The sequence below is a fragment of the Suncus etruscus genome, chromosome 11 (assembly GCF_024139225.1).
Source record: "Suncus etruscus isolate mSunEtr1 chromosome 11, mSunEtr1.pri.cur, whole genome shotgun sequence".
NCBI lineage: Eukaryota > Metazoa > Chordata > Mammalia > Eulipotyphla > Soricidae > Suncus > Suncus etruscus.
Genome location: NC_064858.1, coordinates 18,009,884 through 18,030,544, shown reverse-complemented (window position 1 = coordinate 18,030,544; position 20,661 = coordinate 18,009,884). Strand labels below are relative to the sequence as shown.

The 20,661-nt window shown below is 36.2% G+C and overlaps 1 protein-coding gene and 1 non-coding gene across 2 annotated transcripts in view; one reads left to right on the top strand and one right to left on the bottom strand.

Moving 5' to 3' along the window:
• The first annotated feature begins 989 nt into the window (after positions 1-989).
• KRR1 (KRR1 small subunit processome component homolog) overlaps positions 990-20,661 on the top strand; it is a 65,869-nt gene continuing 46,197 nt past the window's right edge. Inside the window, exons 1-10 of the mRNA XM_049783831.1 lie at positions 990-1,074; positions 3,192-3,364; positions 4,240-4,374; positions 4,674-4,799; positions 4,901-4,984; positions 5,892-5,948; positions 7,641-7,811; positions 9,683-9,760; positions 9,852-9,945; positions 14,025-14,179. Coding sequence (XP_049639788.1) covers positions 990-1,074; positions 3,192-3,364; positions 4,240-4,374; positions 4,674-4,799; positions 4,901-4,984; positions 5,892-5,948; positions 7,641-7,811; positions 9,683-9,760; positions 9,852-9,945; positions 14,025-14,167 — 1,146 coding nt within the window. The 3' untranslated portion in view covers positions 14,168-14,179. The remainder of the gene's footprint in view (positions 1,075-3,191; positions 3,365-4,239; positions 4,375-4,673; positions 4,800-4,900; positions 4,985-5,891; positions 5,949-7,640; positions 7,812-9,682; positions 9,761-9,851; positions 9,946-14,024; positions 14,180-20,661) is intronic.
• On the bottom strand, positions 17,307-17,413 carry LOC126023625 (U6 spliceosomal RNA). The gene has a single exon (XR_007500732.1). It is a non-coding gene; the product is annotated as a U6 spliceosomal RNA (small nuclear RNA).

The window sequence follows — 20,661 nt, the reverse complement described above, 5'->3', positions numbered from 1 at the left end:
GAGATGTTCACTGGTGTAGGGTGGTGTTCATTCTATGGCTGAAACTCAATCGTGTACAATTTTGTAACCACTTTGCTTAAATAAAATAACTATATATATAAATATAATAAAATAAAATATTGCTTGGTACAATTAAATGGTGATTAAAATATAGATAAATTGCATTAAAAGAAAACTTGTCACCATTGGGGGAAAAAATGTCTCTGAATTACTATCCTTTATAAATCCCTAGAAAATTATCTCCGGAAACAAGGATTTTGGAAAGTTACCTTCTGATCATTCTCAACCTTGTTTTATTTAAAACTTAATTTTGTTTTTTTTTTTAAAGTATTAAAATAATGCAAAATAGTCTCACTTTAAGGGATAGGATTGCATTCACTCCCCGCTATGTAGGACCATGTATTTGGACTATTTCTAAATCTAGTAGCTATTTGACTTTCGTATAAATATTAAATGGCTGGGTCAAGTTCGGTAACCCAATTGCGCTTTCTTGGGGCCGGGCGGTGGCGCTGGAGGTAAGGTGCCTGCCTTACCTGCGCTAGCCTAGGAGATGGACCGCGGTTCGATCCCCCGGCGTCCCATATGGTCCCCCAAGCCAGGAGCGACTTCTGAGCGCATAGCCAGGAGTAACCCCTGAGCGTTACCGGGTGTGGCCCAAAAACCAAAAAAAAAAAAAAACAATTGCGCTTTCTAGTGTTCCAAATTAAAACCCGAGTTCTGTAGACAGTGACTTATGAAGCCAGTCAAAGATGCTCAGCGAAATAAACTACATTTCCCAGCAGGCCACCGAGGCCGCAGTGCATCCTGGGAAAGAAGTCTCCAGGTCTCCTCGGGGGCCGCCGGAGATGCGTAGTGATTGACTTAGCTAAGCTAGAACTGGCACGCGCAACTATGGAGACTGCGCAGACTGCGTATTCATTCCGCGGAGCAACGAGGCGGTAAGATGTTTGAGCCGTCCCGGCTCCGGTAGTTTCCGGAAACAATCGAACATGGCGTCTTCCAGTGGAAAAGGTTCAGCCATAGCGCCTGGGAAGAAAATATTCAATAACCAGAAGTCCAAGCAGGAGGACAGAGGTGAGGAATTATGCGGATAGGAAGCTGGAGATGGGAGATTAGTCTTGGTTGCTCTTTGGGGCTGGGATACGTGGGAACTGATTGCTTGCAGTCTGCAATTCGAGATGCTCCAGTGTGTCGGGTCCTAGGGAGACTAGGCCTCAGCCACGTGTTCTTCATTCATCATCTTTGCTGGAGCAGATTCAGGAGAAGGTGTTGCAGACTCTGTCTTGTGGAAGAGGAGGATCAGGAATTGGCAGATTGGATGCAATGGGAAGGCTGGAAATCTGACATACTCGAGGGGTGGTAAAGGATGGAAGTAAGTGGCCCGTTGTGTCTGGGAGTGAATGCTGAAATGAAGGGAGAAGGCCATACCTGACTGGCCTTAGCTACAGTCTTTTGCTTCCTGAGTACGTTTTGGAAACGTTTTTACCCGTTCTTGGTTGTCAGATTGCAATGAACAGCATTGCTCCCCCTGTTTACAATGCCATGCTTAAATTGTCTTGTGGAGTCTGGTTTTAATCCCATCGTCTTCAGTATAAATAAAAGAGAGGTTAGAGACATTTCTCATGGTTGGACCAACCAGTCATTTAAAATTTTTCAGTTGTAGGGCCGGGCGGTGGCGCTAGAGGTAAGGTGCCTGCCTTAAGGCGAATTAAGGTACAGAGAATTGAATACCAACACTTAGGCAAGGTGTACTCAGATCATTTTCTGGCATAGAGCATTAATACATCCCAACGGAACTTCTCAGATCATACTGAATGAATGATAGGGATCAAATCCGAGTCAGCCATGTGCAGGCAAATAGTTCTATCTGCAGTACTATAACTCTGACCCTATTTGTAGTTTTAATATATAGCTATTGGAATGTTAACATTGAAAGGGATAGTACTGCATTTTAAGTAAACATTGTTTTAGAGTTTTGTTTTTTTGTTTTTTGTTTTGTTTTGTTTTGGGGTGGGGGTTGGAAAGTGAAAGAAGATTTGTTAACTTTCTGTGGTATGAAACAGATTTAGCAAAGTGGATGTGAGTACAAGAAACACAGTTTACTCTCTGGTTGATAAGATACACTATATTTAAAGACTTGTTTTTCAAATTTAATTGTGCTTAAGAATCTCCTGGTGAGAAGAATGTTGGAACAGATTTTGAGCTTCATTCCAAGGACGCAGATTCAGTGGCCAGTAGTTTAGCTCAGTCTTTTCTAACACTTTATATTCATCTTCAGGTTATGGATAGTATCTTTGAGTAGTATGTATAAGTTGTAGCTATTTGACTGTAGAAATTCTTGGCCTTTTCCCTCTCTTGAACACATTCCCCTCCCCCGTCCTTTGTCTAGAGATATACATTTTTAAAATAAATTTCTGTAAATAAAGTCTTTTTGATTCACAAAAAAATAAGAGCAGAAATTCTTAAAATTTTAAAAAGAAATTTTGAACACAACCAGGATTTTTAGTAAATTATGTGAGAAATTATGCAGGAAGTATTTTGTATTAGTGAAAGGAAACTTAAAGTGATGAATTTTGCAAATCACAGTCTTTTTGGATTGAATGTTTTATTAATATGGAAATGATTTTCTCCCAATCTTTCATAACTTAGGAAAATTCTTCTAATCTTTTATAACTGTCATAAGAGTAAACATAATAAGTTATTTGGAAGTTCTTTGGAATGTAACACCTAATAGCATTGATTATTTATTGAAGGTCTAAGCCAGAATTAATTTCTGAATTTCATATATGTGTATATACACATGTATATTGAAGTGCATATTCCAAAAATGAAATTTCTGTATTACAGGAAAGTCTAAAAGATCAGTTAGACATTTTTGTAAAATAGATATGTAAATGAATATGGACTTGAATCTGCCATTCTAAGATAGTGTGATCAAATTTAACTTTTATTTTGTGAATCCATACAAAAATGTCTTTGCCATCAAGAAACTTGGTCTCATAAGGCCATTGATATGTAAACAGGTAATTTTTATATTATGCTGGAGATAGTGGCAGGACCATGTTCTTTGTTGAATAATATAAAAAAGGGGGAAAAGAAAATGTAAGGAGAGTTAATTTGTGTTTGCATTAGATGTTCAGAAAATGGACTCCAAAATTTAAAACCTGATGTTTATGTTTTCTCCTCTGCAGATGAATCAGAACTTCTTACAGTTCCTGATGATTGGAAGGAACCAGCTTTTTCCAAAGAGGATAATCCCAGAGGACTCTTGGAAGAGAGCAGTTTTGCAACTTTATTCCCCAAATATAGAGAGGCTTATTTGAAGGAGTGCTGGCCATTGGTACAGAAGGCATTGAATGAACATGTATGCATTATTCACCTATTTCTTTGAGTTTTTGTTTCTTATCAATACCTTAACAGGAATACCTTTTGTTTCATATAGGTTGATGTGTGCAGATGAATTTGTTTTAAGATAGTAGGGTAACTGGTTATCTACATCTAAGATTGGATTCAAGGTTGGTTAGTTGGTTGGTTTGTTTTTTTTTTGTAAACCATAGAGATTCAAACTGATATATTCTTTCTATTATATTCCCAAGTCTGAAAATATCTTATTGACTGCATTGAAATCTGGAACTTCTTACTAAAAATTAATTTCTTGATAATTTATGATTTCTCTAATTGTGTTTTTTTTCTGAACTTAAGATAATTTTTCATTTTGTACTTAATATAAATCAATTAAGAAAAAGTTTAGTCCATTCTCACTGGATCAGATTTCTAGGTTCGTTAAACTGACACAACTTCATTATGTAAATAAATGCAAATAACTATATTTTTATGTTGTCTTAAATTTGGCTTCATTTATTTATTTATTTTATTATTATATAATTATTTTGGCTTTCGGGCTATGCCCAATTATGCTTAGATTTTTCTTGGCTTTGCCCTCAGGAATTAATTTCTCCGGGCTGTGCTCTGGGGACCACATGCAAAGCAGACACTTTATCTGCTATGTTATCCTGCCAGCCTTAAGATCGATAAATATATTTTAAACTAGATAAAATATTACCGTAAGTAAAACTATTTTAAAACAATAAAAATGTTGTATTAGGTACATAGCTTATTAGGAGAGGAAGTTGATGGAATCTAAGTAGTAGTACAGAAATTAAGTTTATGGTTAGGATAGGCTCTGATTATCTGAAATTGAATTATAATTTTGACAACCGTCTCCTCTTTCTTTTGTAGCATGTTAATGCAACCCTTGATTTAATTGAAGGCAGCATGACTGTTTGTACAACAAAGAAGACTTTTGATCCATATATCATTATTCGGGCCAGAGATCTGATAAAACTCTTAGCAAGAAGTGTTTCATTTGAACAGGTAAGTTTGGAATCATAAAGTTTAGAATTTTACATATTTTGCTTTATTTGTATCAGCATTAATGTTAGCATATGACTTTTCATGTCTGCCCCCTTTGTCTGTGGAGTTTTCGTTTTTGTATTTATATATTGTAAGCCTGGGCTAGGGGAAAAAGTAATTTTTTTTTTTTTTTTTTTTTTTTGGTTTTTGGATCACACCCGGCAGTGCTCAGGGATTACGCCTGGCTCTATGCTCAGAAATTGAAAAAGTAATATTTAAAAAAAAAATAATAATGAGTCCTTTCTTTATTTTCCAAAAAGGCAGTACGAATTCTCCAGGATGATGTTGCATGTGACATCATTAAAATAGGTTCTTTAGTGAGAAATAAAGAAAGATTTGTGAAAAGAAGACAAAGACTTATTGGTCCCAAAGGATCTACACTGAAGGTACTATTTTTCAGTAGAAAACTTTCTGAACACTTCTCTGAACATTTTCCCCTATGGCGACTTTTTCATTATTTTTTATATCAATCTGTTTTTTGATATAGGCATTGGAACTCTTAACAAACTGCTATATTCTGGTTCAAGGAAACACAGTTTCAGCCATTGGACCTTTTAATGGCTTAAAAGAGGTAAGGGCTATTTGCTATATTCAGTCAATTTTTAGCAGATAAACACTTTGACTAAATGTTATATAATTATTTATTTGTTTATTTAATTTTTGGACCTCCTAATTAGTTCTGAAGCAGAAGAGGACTAGGAAATGGTAGTGGGTTTTATGGCAGTGAGAGCTGTTTCTGTTAATTTTGCTATTGATTATGAGATCAACTGTGAAGTCTTGTTCTTTCTAGTACATTGATCCTCAAACTACGGCCTGCGGGCCACATATTGTATTTATTCCCACTTTGTTTCTTCACTTCTAAATAAGATATATGCAGTGTGCATAGAAATTTGTTCATAATTTTCGTTTTTACTATAATCTGGCCTTCCAACAGTCTGAAGTGAACTGGCCCCCTGTTTAAAAAGTTTGAGGACTCCTGTTAGAATAGTAATTCTGTTGTAGAATTCCTTTCAGATTAGTAGCTGACATTTTTCTCATAGGGTTCTATCTTAAATCTGCTAACTGCTTCATTTTTTTTTTAAGTCTTAACTCTATTTTTTCAGTTTGCTCATTTTTACAGTAGTTTCTTGAGGTAGTTTGTTTTTCTATTAAATATAAGAAAAATTGAACAAAAAATTTAAGTGACTTTCCCGTTTGAAGTGGTAGATGCAATATTTGAGCCTTCCTTTTATTCCTAAATCTTGCCTTCTTCTCAAGTTGAACAGTTTCAATGTGTTGTATAGGTTCTTTGTAATACTTTTTAGTACAGTAAGCTTAAGAAACATCATGGACTAAGGGAGGTTGATGGTTAGGAAAACTCTAGAAGTCAGTCTGAGTAGTTGAAGGAATTGTTATATTGTTTGTCATTTCCTGTCATCTTTTTCTGTCTAGTTATAAAAATCTGTGTATGGCTGATTCATTTTTCTTTGCAAATTCAGGTTCGAAAAGTAGTTCTGGATACTATGAAGAATATTCATCCAATTTATAACATTAAAGTGGGTATTAATTTTTATACTACTATATCAATTGTTTGTTTTTTGTTCTATTTTTTATTTGTCTATAGGAAATTTGTCTTAAAGCCAAATCTTGTTGGGAGTGACTACATGATAATGCTCAGGGGTTACTTACTCCTGACAGTGCTTGGGGGATCATATGGGATGCTGGGGATTGAAACCAAGCCTGCAATGTATACAAGGCAAGCACTCTACTCTTTGTATATCATTTTGGTCCCGAAACTAAATTCTTTTATGAAAGTCTCATGTACACAGCAGATAAGTCTTGGGTAAATTAGAGGTAGAGTTTAACTCAACTCTGTTCTTTCCTTGGAAGCTAGTACATTTTGTGGAGAACTATCTGAAAACTACTGAAGGGGAAGTTATGTATAGTGCTGAAGCAATGAAAGTGCATTGTTTAGGATTTGTTGTAGATAATTATCAATCCAACTTTAAAGATATGATGTTCAGAATTCTGTCTTCTGATAAGGAAATTTTGGAATATTTCAAGTTATATTGTAATTTGATGAGCAGTGAGTAATTGTTGAATAAACTAAGTTTGATGTAGTAAAGTTTAGAAGTCACTGTTGTACTGAGGTGAAAGAATAATTTCAAGTTGCATTGGGACATTAAAACAGGTATCAGATAACTGACCCATAATATTCAAATGAGGGAAAGGTAAGAATTTAGGTTTGGGGCCCGGAGAGATAGCACAGTGGCATTTGCCTTGCAAGCAGCCAATCCAGGACCAAAGGTGGTTGGTTCGAATCCCGGTGTTCCATATGGTCCCCCGTGCCTGCCAGGAGCTATTTCTGAGCAGATAGCCAGGAGTAACCCCTGAGCACCGCCGGGTATGGCCCAAAAACCAAAAAAAAAAAAAAAAAAATTTAGGTTTGATGATCATCTGAAAAATTTCTTTTTCTTCCTTATGAGATATCCTTATGATGTCTCAGCTATCATTGAGAACTTCCTTATTGTAGGAAACATGTTAACTAAAAATTCTCCTTGCTGACAAATTGAATTTTTAAGATTTTGATGAGGTACTGGTTTATTTTTTTAAACTTTATTGATTGATTGATTGATTGTTTTTTTTTTGGACACACCAGCAGTGCTCAAGAGTTACTCATGGCTCTGCACTCAGAAATTGCCCCTGGCAGGCTGGGTGACCATATGGGATGCTGGGTTTCGAACCAGTTCCCTCTCGAGTCAGCCGCATGCAAGGCAAATACCCTACCATTGTGCAATCTCTCTGGCCCCTGAAATACTAGTTTAGAAGATGAATAGGTTTCATTTTAATTTCTGAAGAATTCCTCACTTTATTTTTTTCGTTTTGACTTTTGGGCCATGCCCGGCAGCACTCTGGTTACTCCTGGCTCTGTGCACTCAGAAATGACTCCTGATAGGTTCTGGAGTCCATATGTGATGCCAGAGATTGAACCCCGGTTGGTTGGTTGTGTGCAAGGCAAACACCTTACCCTCTGCTATCTCTCTAGCCCAAATTCCTCACTTGATTAAATTTCTCATGGCTTTTAAAATTTGGTTAAATATCTATTTTAAAGATTTTCTTTCTGTAGGAAATTTATTTAATCTTATTGAGAATGAGAACTAATTTTAATTGTGTTGCTTATAATAGCTTGATAAATATAGAACTTATGAAATGGATTTTTTACTTTTCATCTGTTGCTGTGATTATAGACCTTAATGATTAAGCGAGAGCTGGCAAAGGACTCTGAATTAAGATCACAAAGTTGGGAAAGATTTTTGCCACAGTTCAAGCACAAAAATGTGAATAAGCGCAAGGAGCCAAAGAAAAAAACTGTTAAAAAAGAGTATACACCGTTCCCACCACCACAGCCAGAAAGTCAGGTCAGTATTAAATTATGAATATCATTACATTAGTGAGAATCCATTTCAGTCTTTCTCAGAAACTTGTGAGAGTTACTTTTGGGGGGATGAGGTTGGTGCACATCCAGCAGTGATGAGGATCTACTCGGGGATCAGTCCTCATAAGGTTTCAGGGATCATAGTGGTACCATGGATTGAACTCACCCTAACCCCTGTACTATGAAAATTTTTAGGTTAAGACTTTGTGTGTGTGGGGGGGGTGGGTTGGGGTAGAGGGCATGTTACAAAACCTATTGCTCTGGTCCTTAAGTTAAACTTTTTAACTTCACTAGTAAATTGAGCTAAGGGCCTGGGGTGACTTTGCATATGAGTGTAAATCATGAGAAGATGGTTCCTGTCAGTTGTGTTGGATTTAGCTAAATTCTCCTGATAAGCAATCATTCTTGTGGACTGTTGTATAAATTTTTTCATTTCAAAATCTTAAATTCTAAAACTCCTACTATAATATTGATTTATCTATTTTCCAAAATCATCCTTTTTCTCCTGCCCACTGCCCTTTCCCAAAAATGTGGGTTAGTCCTGAAACTTGATTTCAGACATAACTTGATTTCTAAAACTTGGTTTCAAAACTGGAACCAAACATAGCTGGCACAGATCATCTCTTTGGATTATATCAACCATACATTCATTCGCTAAATCCTCAATGTTGTCTATCTGTTCTCTTGTTGACTTTTTTTTTTTTTATTTTCTCATAATATTACACTCTCGAGGTGACAATGCATTTTATTTAATTTAGATGCATTATTTGAAAATTTTAGGTAAGAAATCTTTCAACTTCCTTTTCTTACCTCATTTCTTTTCCCCTTCCGTGTTACTCTGTCTTTCCTGTCTTTGTTGTGGTTTTAAGATCTTTTTTAGCTAATTCTTTGTGCTCAGCCTGTAAACCCATCTATTCCCATGCACTATCTTGTCTTCTCTACACCCTTCCATTTGGAGTTTTTTAGAAGAGATTTGATGAAAGGTCAGAGGGATAACCTGACATTGATATCTTAAAGAATGCTAATAAAAGCCAAATGAATTATTAACTGCAAAGACAGTAACTAAAAAATTCAAAATATTAACTTAGATATAATAATACTGCTTAAGTGAGAATGAGGTTGGTTATGAATACTGACTATTTCTATAATTAGTATTTAGTCACCAAATATTGACCAAGTCTTGTCTTCAGTGTCACATTCCATTCCCTTATGACAGATTCTTATCCTTTTTTTATTCTTTTTGTTTTGTTTTGTTTTTGTTTTTGGGCCACACCCGGTGGTGCTCAGAGGTTACTCCTGGCTGTCTGCTCAGAAATAGCTCCTGGCAGGCATGGGAACCATATGGGACACCGGGATTCGAACCAACCACCTTTGGTCCTGGATCGGCTGCTTGCAAGGCAACGCCGCTGTGCTATCTCTCCGGGCCCTTTTCTATTCTTCTGTAGCATATAAATTGTTGCTTTGATATCTTTGATATCAGAAATATTCAGTCATTTTTTTAACTATGCCTCTTTTCCTGCCATTCATTTTCCTTCAGGTTTTCCCAAAATTATCTTCCCAATTTTCTCTAACACTTTCAAATCATTGACATTTCAATCCACTTAAAGGATTGTTATATATTCTGAACATATCACAGAGTTGATTGCTTCATGGTTTTGTCGCCTTAGAATATAGATACTCCTTTGTATGTCATAGCTTTCAAATTAATCATGGATTATTACCCCATTATTTTTAGCTCAAAGACATTATAGCTTTCTTATAAAATAATTTTACATCTACATGACTTCTGATGTAATTATAAATTACAACAGGTTGTAATATATAATTTATAATTATAATATATAATTTCAACAGGTTGATAAAGAATTGGCTAGTGGTGAATACTTTCTGAAGGCAAGTCAAAAGAAACGTCAGAAAATGGAAGCAATAAAGGTAGGACTATTTCACAATGTTTTTAATAGCAAAGTTGATAGAAACTTGAATCCTTATAAATGGTTTTTAAAATTTTGTATTAATAATATAGGCTAAACAAGCAGAAGCTCTTACTAAGAGACAAGAAGAAAGAAACAAGGCTTTTATTCCACCTAAAGAAAAGCCAATTGTGAAACCTAAGGAAGGTAATGCCAGTTTTCCAACATTTTTTTAAGGGAGCCTGATTTTTTGTAATTGAATCTATGAGATACAGAGTCAAAAAGTTGTTGATGGTTGAGTTTTAGTTATCTATTGTTCTAACATCCATCCCTTCGCCTGTGTTCATTTCCTGCCATCGATTTCCCCAATTTTACTCCCATTCCTCTGTTCCCCCACCTGCCTCTACGGCAGGCAATTTTCTTCCTTATTTTCCATTTAGCCTGGACTCTGGACTCTTGCCCAGAGTAGTCATTTCCAACTATTATAATCTTAGTGATCCCTTCTCTGTCCTAACCACCCTTCTTCATTTCAATTGTATTTGGGTTTTATTCTCAGACTAATTTGTTTTTTTATATCCCACAAGAGTACAATCATTTTGTCTGTGCCTTTCCCTGGACTCATTTCACTTAGTGGGATACACTCCATGCCTATTCATAAATAATTAAATTTCATGATTTTCTTTTTTTTTTTTTTTCTTTTCTTTTTTTTTTTTTTTTTTTTTTGGTTTTTGGGCCACACCCGGTGATGCTCAGGGGTTACTCCTGGCTGTCTGCTCAGAAATAGCTCCTGGCAGGCACGGGGGACCATATGGGACACCGTGATTTGAACCAACCACCTTAGCTCCTGGATTGGCTGCTTGCAAGGCAAACACCGCTGTGCTATCTCTCCGGGCCCGACTTTATTTTTTCTAAAAGATGCATAGTATTCCATTGTTTGGATGAATCATAGTTTTTTTAATCAGTCACTTACGTTGTTTCCAGGTTGTGACTATTGTGAATAGTGCTGTAATAAACATAGGAGTTCAAGTGCATTTTTTTGCATTGTGCTTTTGGGCCTTTAGGGTTCTAGTCCCATGAGTATTAGTACTAGGTTATATCAGAGCTCACTTTCTAGTCTTTATTTTTTTGAAAAATGTCATGTGTATTTTTATGAGCATTGCATTGAATGTGTATAATGCTTTTGTGAATATACAGTTTCATGACATCTGTAAATATTGAGAGCTTAACTTTCTTTCCTTTCTGAATGACCTTGATTTTTTTTTTCTTGCCTAATTGCTATGGCAGATACTGCCAGTACTATATTGAGTACAAGTAGGGAGAGTGGGCAACCTTGTGTTGTACTTAATCTTAGAAAAAGGCTTTTAGTTTTTCCCTATTGAGTATAATGTTTGCTGTGGGCTTGTGGTAAATGACTTTGACTATATTGAAGAAAGTTCCTTCATTTTCCGTCTTGTTGAGAGATTTTTATTATGGATGTATGCTGGATCTTATCAAATGTTTCTTCATATCTATTGATATGATCATATAATTTTTATTTCTTCTTTGTTATATGGTGTGTTTATATTGATGGACTTGCATATGTTAAGCCATCCATAGATCCAAGTAATGAATTCTGCCTTGGTCACTGATCTTTTTGATGCATTGTTGGATTTGCTACTATTGCGTTGAGGATCTTTGCATCTATATTCATGATTATATGGCCTGTAACTTTTTTTTTTTTTTTTTTTTGGTTTCTTTTCTGTCACTTGTCTCTTGTGGTATCAGGGTACTGTTAGCTTCATAGAAACTGGGAGTGTTTGCTTTTTCAATTTCCTGGAAGAGCCTGAAAAGGATTACAGTAGGTCTTCTGTAAAGGTTTGAAAGAATTCACTAGTGATCCTTCAGGTCCTGGGCTTTTGTTTTTTGGGAAGACTTTATTATTTCAGTTTCCTTGGTAGTGATAGGTCTGTTCAGGTATTCCCAATCATTTTGGTTCAGTCTTGGGGTTATAGTAGTCCAGAAATTTTTCCATTTTTTCTAGGATCTCTCCTTTTATGATGTAAGTTTCTCAAAGTAATCTCTAATGATCCATTTCTGTGGTATCTGTTATGATTTCTCCCTATTTGTATGTGGGCTTTCTTTCTTCCTAATGCCTGCTTGTATCATTTCCTCTTAACACTGCTTTTGCTGTTTCCCACAAGTTCCTTTAGCTTGTATACTTATGCTGATTTGTTTCAAGGAATTTGTTAAATTTCCTCTCTGACCCAGGGTTTTTTAGTAATGAGCTATTTACTTAGATACTTACTATTTAATGACTTTCTAGGTGTTTCCATCATTTCTTCTTTTATTCTTGTGATTAACTTCTATTTACTCTGCATGATCTGAGAGGATATTTGGTAGGAATTTTATTCTCTTGACTTTGTGGAGCTATGTTTTGAGTCCTAGCATGTGGTCTATTCTGGAGAATATCCCATGTGCACTAGAGATGTGCGATTGAATGATGAAGGATAAAAGGCCCAACATATCGATAAAGCTCCTCTCCCATTCTCTTTTTGATGGATTCTCTTACTGAGTTTTAGTCCAGTTGGTCTATCTAGAGGAGAGAGCAGTTTTGAAGTTTCCTACTAATATTGTATTGCTATTGATATCAGCCTTCAAGCATATTAGCAGTTATTTTAAGTATTTTGTTGGTCTTGTATTTGGTACATATATGTTTAGGAGTGCGACTTCTTCACTTTATTCATGTCCCTTGATCATTAAGAAATGACCTTCGCTATTGTTTATAACCTTTTTTTGAGCCTGAAGTTTATGTATTCTGGTACTAGTATGGCCACCCTACCTTTTTGAGGGAGTTGTTTCCTTGCAAAATTTTCTTCCAACCTTTGACATTGAGTTCCTATTTGTTCTCACTGTTCAAATGTGTTTCTTGTTGGCAGCAGAAAGTTGGGTTCAATTTTTTTTTTAATTTAAGTACTGTGATTACTAAGTTGTTCATGATTTTCAGTCTTACAATGTATACCACCCTTCCTTCACCCATGAACATTTCCCACCACCAAGGTCCCAGGTTCTGTCTCACCCTTCTCCTGCATCTCTGTCTCTCTCTCTTTCTCTCTCTCCCTCATTATCTGCCTTTCCTTTTTAGACACTGTAGTTTGCACTATTTTTAATGAAGGGATACCGTGCATATCACTCAATATCCATCTAACACCCAGTTATCCAGAGTGATCATTTCCAACTATCATTGTCATAGTGGTCCCTTTTCTGCCCCATATTCACTGCTCCACTATATAGATATTAATCTAATATATCAATCCCTTATCAGATGGGTATTGGTAGAGGCAAAGCTTTCTACCATATTACTGGTCCTCCTAATCATCATCCTCATTGTTTTTGGATATTATTATCACACTATCTTTTATTTTTTTTTCTAAATCTGTCCGTGTCTTTCTCACTCATTTCTCTCAGCATAATACTCTCCAATATCCATCCATGTATGAGCAAATGTGATGACTTTATTTTTTCTAACATCTGCAGTTTCTCATTGTGTAGTTTCTTTAAACATTCAATCTGTTCTCAGGCACTTGGGTTGTTTCCAGATTTGGGGGGGGGGTTTGGTTTTTGGGCCACACCTGGTGATACTCAGGGGTTACTTCTGGCTATGCGATGAGAAATCGCTCCTGGCTTGGGGACCATATGGGACACCAAGGATCCAACTGCTGTCTGTCCTAGGCTAGTGCAGGCAAGGTAGACACTTTACTGCTTGCGCCTCTGCTTTGATCCCTCAGATTCTTGATATTGTAAATAGTGCTGCAATGAACATAGGAGTAGAGAGGGCATTTTTGTATTATGCTTTTGTGTTTTTAGGACATATCTCTAGAAGTGACATTGCCGGATTATACGGGAACTCAATTTCCAGTTTTTTGACGAATATCCTTAATGTTTTACAAAAAGGTTGGACCATTTGGTATTCCAACCAGCAATAAAAGAGTTCCTTTCTATCTGCATTGAGTCAGCATTGGTTGTTCTTGCACTTGGTGCTGTGTGCCAGTCTCTGTGGTGTGAGATTATACCTTATGGTTGTTTTGTTTTGCATCTCCCTGATTGATTAGTGATGTGAAGCATTTTATCACGTGCCTTTTGGGCATCTGTATTTCATTGAGAAAATGTTTATTCTCCTCATTTTTGGGTGGTATTAGATGTTTGTTCTAGATACTTTATCATAAATTGATGTTTCCTTTAGCAGAACCTAATAAGTTACATGTATTGTGTATGTGTGTGTGTGTGTTGTTGTTTTTTTTTTTTTTTAGCTTCTGTTGAAACTAAAATTGATGTGGCTGCCATTAAGGAAAAGGTTAAAAAAGCAAAGAATAAGAAACTCGGAGCTCTCTCAGCTGAAGAAGTGAAACTTAAAATGGAAGCAGATGAAAAGAAAAAGAAGAAAAAAAAATAAATATAAAAGGAACAAAACTTAAGATTAACTCCTTTTGTAAAGGATTTTAAGATACCAAGGCATTAGTTGCCCAATATTTGAGAGGTAATACTCCGATCAATTACTTCTGAGTTTTTATTTCTGTATGACTACGTTTTTTGAGTTTTAATAAATTATTCTATTTTTGTGTTTATGAAATTTTTGTAATAGAAAATAATGTATTTTGTATGCATGGCCCCTAATCTGTTCTGCACAGGTTAGTTTTGCCAAAGCATGATTTTAGAAGTGCTTCTTTAGGTTGTTAAAAGATTGTTTGGAATCTGGCTATTGTAATTGTACATTGGATCCAATGTCTGATAAGAATGGTAATCTTTGTATGTAGTATGTCCCAACATCTGGTTTTGAGTGTAACAAATGTCAATTTTGAATGTTTTTTTTCTCTCTGAATATAAGGAAACATACTTCTTTATAATCTTACTTCTTATAATATACTTATTCTTAATAATGTCTCATACATCTTTATAATCTCATATATATTTTGTTCCAAGATTATACAGATTAAAAGCAAAAACTACTAACAAATTCTCTTTTTTTTTTTTTTTTTTTTTTTTTTTTGTTTTTTTTTGGGCCACACCCTGTGACGCTCAGGGGTTACTCCTGGCTATGTGCTCAGAAGTTGCTCCTGGCTTCTTGGGGGACCATATGGGACGCCGGGGGATCGAACCGCGGTCCATCCTAGGCTAGCGCAGGCAAGGCAGGCACCTTACCTCCAGCGCCACCGCCCGGCCCCACAAATTCTCTTAAATCCCTTATTTACTATTCTGTTCTGAGTCTAGAAAAAGGAGCCAAAAAAAGGTGCATGGAAAACCTGATAAGAGACAAAACAGCATGCAACAAGTTACGTAAATAATCTCCCAGTGAGTGCCAGTGGAGTTTAGAATCACCTAAGTATTCCGGTTTTACCAATTTCAAAGTAGAGGCACTAGTTACTTACTGGAAGTCCCAGCTGTGGCAGCCTGGTAGAAAAGTAGAAAGCTGGTCGATTGCCTTGAGTGCATGCGACCTGTATTTGATCCACCAGTTCTCTGTTTGGTGCCCCAACCCCCACCAGGAATGACCCCTTATCACTGAGCTAGAAAAGTAGGCCCTGAGCACTGCCAGGTGAGGCCCCCCAAAATAAAAACATAGAAATTAGAATTTACTTTATGAAATTCATTTGAGGATCTGTTGTAATAGATTTTTTTCCCTCTGGACTATAAAAATAGACCATTTTAATAAATACAAAAGTTCCTTATACATGATGTTTTATTCCTTGATTACTCTAGAAGAGTTAAATTTGGGTACTCGTGCTTAACGAAAATGGTAATTATAACACTCAGTATTATAATTGGTGAATTAATAATGAGAAAGAGAGATGTGTATCTGTTACGTAAATATATCGGCCAGTCTGGAAACTTAAGAGAGTAGTAACCCTGTGAAAACAAATAAAATATTCTCTTAAATGTTAGTTCGTATGATATAGTCAGTTCACATAGGTCTTAAAATATTTAAGATTTCTATACATACGTGGAACTTTGTCTCGCTTTGGGTAGCTGTAAAGGTAAAAAGAAGAAGAAGTTAAGAGTAGGTAGGTATTGGTGAGACTTAGTTTTCACAAGCAAGTCTCCGGTATGAACCATTTTACTTTACTTTTACTTTATTATATGTAATTTTCAGAGCTTATTTCAAAGAATTTTTTAATCTTGGGAATTGTAAACTTGATTGTTTTTAAAACACTCTATATGAGCATTTATATATAATTTGACTTTATATAGCTTTATTATAATTGGAAAATCACATTACCATTAAGTAGCAGATAATAAAAGCAATTAAATTAATAAATATAATATTAAAGTGTTAGTAGTAATATGCTGTTTACTGAAATAGTTTTCTTGGGAATAAGCTTCTCTGTAAGAATGATTCACATTATGATTAGCCAGTAGTAAGACTGTGATCTTGTTTATCAATTTGCTTTGATTCTCATAGTTCTAATGCTTGTTTTGCTGAGAACGTTTTACAGCTTTTGATCAACCCCTACCAAGAGAATTCCACATTTGCATTAGCTTTTTGGATATATATACACACACACACATATATTTGGATATATATCTATATATCTATATATATATATATTTGGTTAGATATGTGTTCCATTACCAGTTCTACAGTTCCTAACTAACAATGGAGCTGTCTTCAGATGGAATCACTCATTGGTCTGTGCTGATGTAACTTCTTTGTTAACGCGAAATCAAGGACTTGATGTGCTAGTTAAAATTTTTTGTAATATGGGCCCGGAGAGATAGCACAGCGGCGTTTGCCTTGCAAGCAGCCGATCCAGGATCAAAGGTGGTTGGTTTGAATCCTGGTGTCCCATATGGTCCCCCCGTGCCTGCCAGGAGCTGTTTCTGAGCAGACAGCCAGGAGTAACCACTGAGCACCACCGGGTGTGACCCAAAAACCAAAAAAAAAAAAAAAAAATTTTTTGTAATATATTTTTAGGTTAAATAGGAAACATGGACATCCGTACACTAGCTAAAATCCTTTTGTAGATCATATGTTCAGCATATTTTACAAATCTGTCCTGTTTTCTTTGCATGGGTATTTGTTAAACTGCAAAGAATATCTAAAGGACCAAAAAGTTTTTTTTCTTCAGTATTCATCATAATCATAAAGAATCCACTAAACACAATTTTTCTCCTATAAGCTTTCATGCATGTTAACATATGTTTTTCCTCCATTGTTCTTAACAGTTTAGTTTTATTCATTACTGGACCTTCATCTTTGTTTTTGGATATTATCCTACAGGATTAGATTAGAGACCATCTCCAGGCTAGATCACCAAGGTCAAAGTTTAGAACTCCAATAATTTTCTTCTTGGTAGTAATGGTGGTATAAAGGTGACACTGTTTGTCTAGATTCCTGTGTGTGTTTGAGTATGTGTGTGTTTTAGGCTGAACCTAACCATGTTCTAGTACATACTCCTGCTCTGTTCAGGCATCACTTTTGGCAGGGCTTTGGAGACCATATATTAAAGGGTGCCAGGGATTGAACCCCAGGACAGCTGTATATGACGTAAGTACTTTGTTGTGTATTCTCCTCTGCCCTATTCAGAGTTTTTTTTTTAAATATGGAATGCTTCATGAATGTGCCTGTCATCCTTGTGGTAGGGTCATGCTAATCTTCTCTGTATTGTTCCAATTTTAGTATATGTGCTGCTGAAGCGAGCACCCCTATTTAGATATTTTGTAGGGAAGTAATTTTTTATTTGTCTAGGTACTTTGAAATATAAAAGTTAATTTAAATAGTCAATTCCTACCCATTTAGAGTTCTGTGGGGAAAGATATCATTATCCAGTGGCAATTTTGCTAACGCTATAAATGGTTTAAAATAACTATCTCAGGACTAGAGTGGCAGTCTAGTGTGTAGGGCAATTGGCTTGCATGCAGCCAATCTGGGTTCTACCCCATGACCGCATATTTTCCCCAAGCACTTTCAGGAGAGTGATCCTTGATGCCAGTGATCCCTGATATCACTGGGTATGGCCCCCAAACTAAGCAAACTTAATATAATAGCCATCAATATACTCATCTTTTTTATTTTTCTATCATTAACCACTGTTACTATTACATGGAGCTATCTTGCTAATAGAAAATTTGCCGTACTGCAACTTAGTTTTCACTAATTCTGCAAATGAAGATCCAGTTAGGGTGGATTCTTTATTTGCTGGGTGGTATCTAGCTAGGACAGTACTACCTACCGACCTTGGGCAGGAGGGGATGGCATTACAGAATTTGGAATTTTCTTTTTGTTGAACTTTGTATTTTTATTTTGCAGAAATTAGCAAACCTTACATCTATAGTTTCCCAAGATGTCATTTTTTGGGGTTGTACGAATTAGAAGTAAATAAAAAGGATCTGTATTGCTTTTGAAAATTTTTGCTTAAGCATACATATTCCTGGAACCATAGGCCATTTGTTTTGATGACTGTTTGATGCCAATTTTCCTGAAAATAGCTTTTAGTACAAAACAAACGTTTGCATTCTTAGTTCTATAGAGATCAAGGATTTAGTTTAGTTTGAATCACATTGACTCATTCATGTTTACTTTACCACAGAGATAGTCCAAACATATGTCATTTTTGTCGCAATCACTACAAGCAGGGTCCTTTCTTATATTGGCTGTGGCTGAGAAATTTCCTCTATAAAGGTAGAAAAGTTGTTCATTAGGAGAGATAATTCTCTTTAGTTTGAATTTTCTTTTAATCCTTCACCTAAATTCAGGAGAGTAATAGAATGTTGTTCACAGATTTAGAGTATTGGTAAGAAACAGAGAGAAGGAAGGAGAAATAAAGGCTAATTTTTGCAGGGTTTTTTCCTGTCCTGTGAACACTCTGTAGTTATTTAATTCTGACAACTCAGGAAGGAAATTACTTTATTTCTTAGATATAGTACAAGGAAACTAAAGTTCCTAAGATAATTAAGTAACTTCCAAAATCACAATATTTGCCACATCAAAGTCATAAGCCAGTGTTTTGAACTAAAGGCTCCCTCTTGTGTCTGACCCTATAATTACTTATATCCAAAAAAACATCTATCCTATAAAAGCTATCATAACCCTAATTGCTCTCCTGAATCCAACAAGTCACAATACTTTGTTCTATTGGAGCCATTTGATAAAGGGGTAATAGCCTGCTCCCCACCTTTAAAAACTCAACATGACAGGAAAAATTGCAAGTATGCAATTTATTTTCATATAAAGGATAAATAGGCAAAGAACTATTTGTAAGCATTCTTGAATGAAATAGTTGATTTTTACAGTTAACTCTATAAGGAATGACACTCTCATGATCTCCATTTTACTTTATGGGACTTCAGCATAAAGTATAAATAATGTCACAAACTAAAAAGTGAAGTAATAACCAAATATGAAAATCCGATAAATAACTTTAGTATTATGGAATAAACATTTATTTAATAGCAGTCAACTTTTGGAGCTGTTTTTTTTTTTATTTGATAGCTATACTCAGTGATGCTGAACTCAAGTTCAGTGCTCAGGGAAATATTATTGGTGCCTGGGATTGAACCCACACTTTCTGCCTAGGAAATGTGAGTAGGAGTTATGGTTTTGGAAATTTTCTGGACTCTTGGTATTATGGGATTCTTCAGCATTCTAGTAAAACCTATGAAATATTTTTCAGATTTGTTTTAAAAGTTCCCAAATTGGGGGATTGAGTGATGGTACAGTAGGTTTTTTTGCCTTGCTCATGGCCAATCCTGGTTTGTTGAATAACAGCCCTGGATGGGGCTGGATGGTGATGGGATGGTGAGATGGAGGTTGAGGCCTTTTCCTCCAGTTCGGACCATGCGTCCACAACTTTCTCTAGCCGACGGGTCTGTCTGAGGGTTCAGGATAGCTGTTCAGGATAGAGGCGGGGAGAAAACTCACAGACAGTCACATGTTTCAGGAGACATCAGTTTTATTCAGGGGACCTAGCCACCTAGGCTAACCATTTAAGCAGCCTATTCCACTGCCCTGTCATCTTAACATGTTTCGGCCATATTTTGATGTATTAGTCTGTTTTCAAAATGTATTTTCTGTATAAATGTTCTCGTACTTGTGTTTAGGGAAAGGTTAATAGGAGCAAAGTTCCAGGAAAAAATGCTTGGTTAAATAGCATTAGAAGAATAGGAACAAGGGAAGTTTCAGGGTAGTGCTTGGTAAATAAGCCTAAGAAAATTTTATGTTACAGGTATATTTTGCAGAAAAGTTATGTTTATGGAAAGGACTGTATGGTTAATTTTCACTTCAAACTTTGTTGCTATGGGAATATTAAGGGTTCCCCGCCTTTGGCTAAAAGTAGGAAGCCAGGAAAACAGAAGGATATGCTCTTTTGCTTTTTTTTGTTTTAAGAAAGGGGCAGATGTTTACCACCAGTCCCCCCATTCTTCCTTTGTAACCTTACCTGCTAGTAAGACCTTCCCATTTCCGGGAGGGGATCTTTGGGAGGTATCAAGAGGATTATCTGAGGGGCAGGGAGAGAATTTGGCGGAGAGATGGATAGAGATTCAGCATGGGAGGAGCCGGAGGAGAGGAGATGGCTGAAAGAGGTTGGATTGACAGGGCAGTGGTATAGGCTGCTTAAATGATTTAGCCTAGGTGGCTAGGGCCTTGAATAAAGCTGATGGTCTCTTGAAACCTGACTGCCTGTGAGTTTTCTCCCACCTCTATCCCTGAACCTGCAGACCCACTGGCTAAAGGGAGTTGCAGACACGTGGCCTAGGCTGGAGGGAGAAAGATCTCTCACTCTCCATCACCATCCCAGCCCCATCCAGGGCTGTTATTCAACACTGGTTCAGTTCCCAGTACCTTTAACAGTTCTCTAGAACCTTTCAGGAGTCATCCCTGACTGCTGAATCAGGAGTAAGTCATGAGTATCAGGAGTGTGGATCCCACCCCAAAATAATTTAGTTGTGATC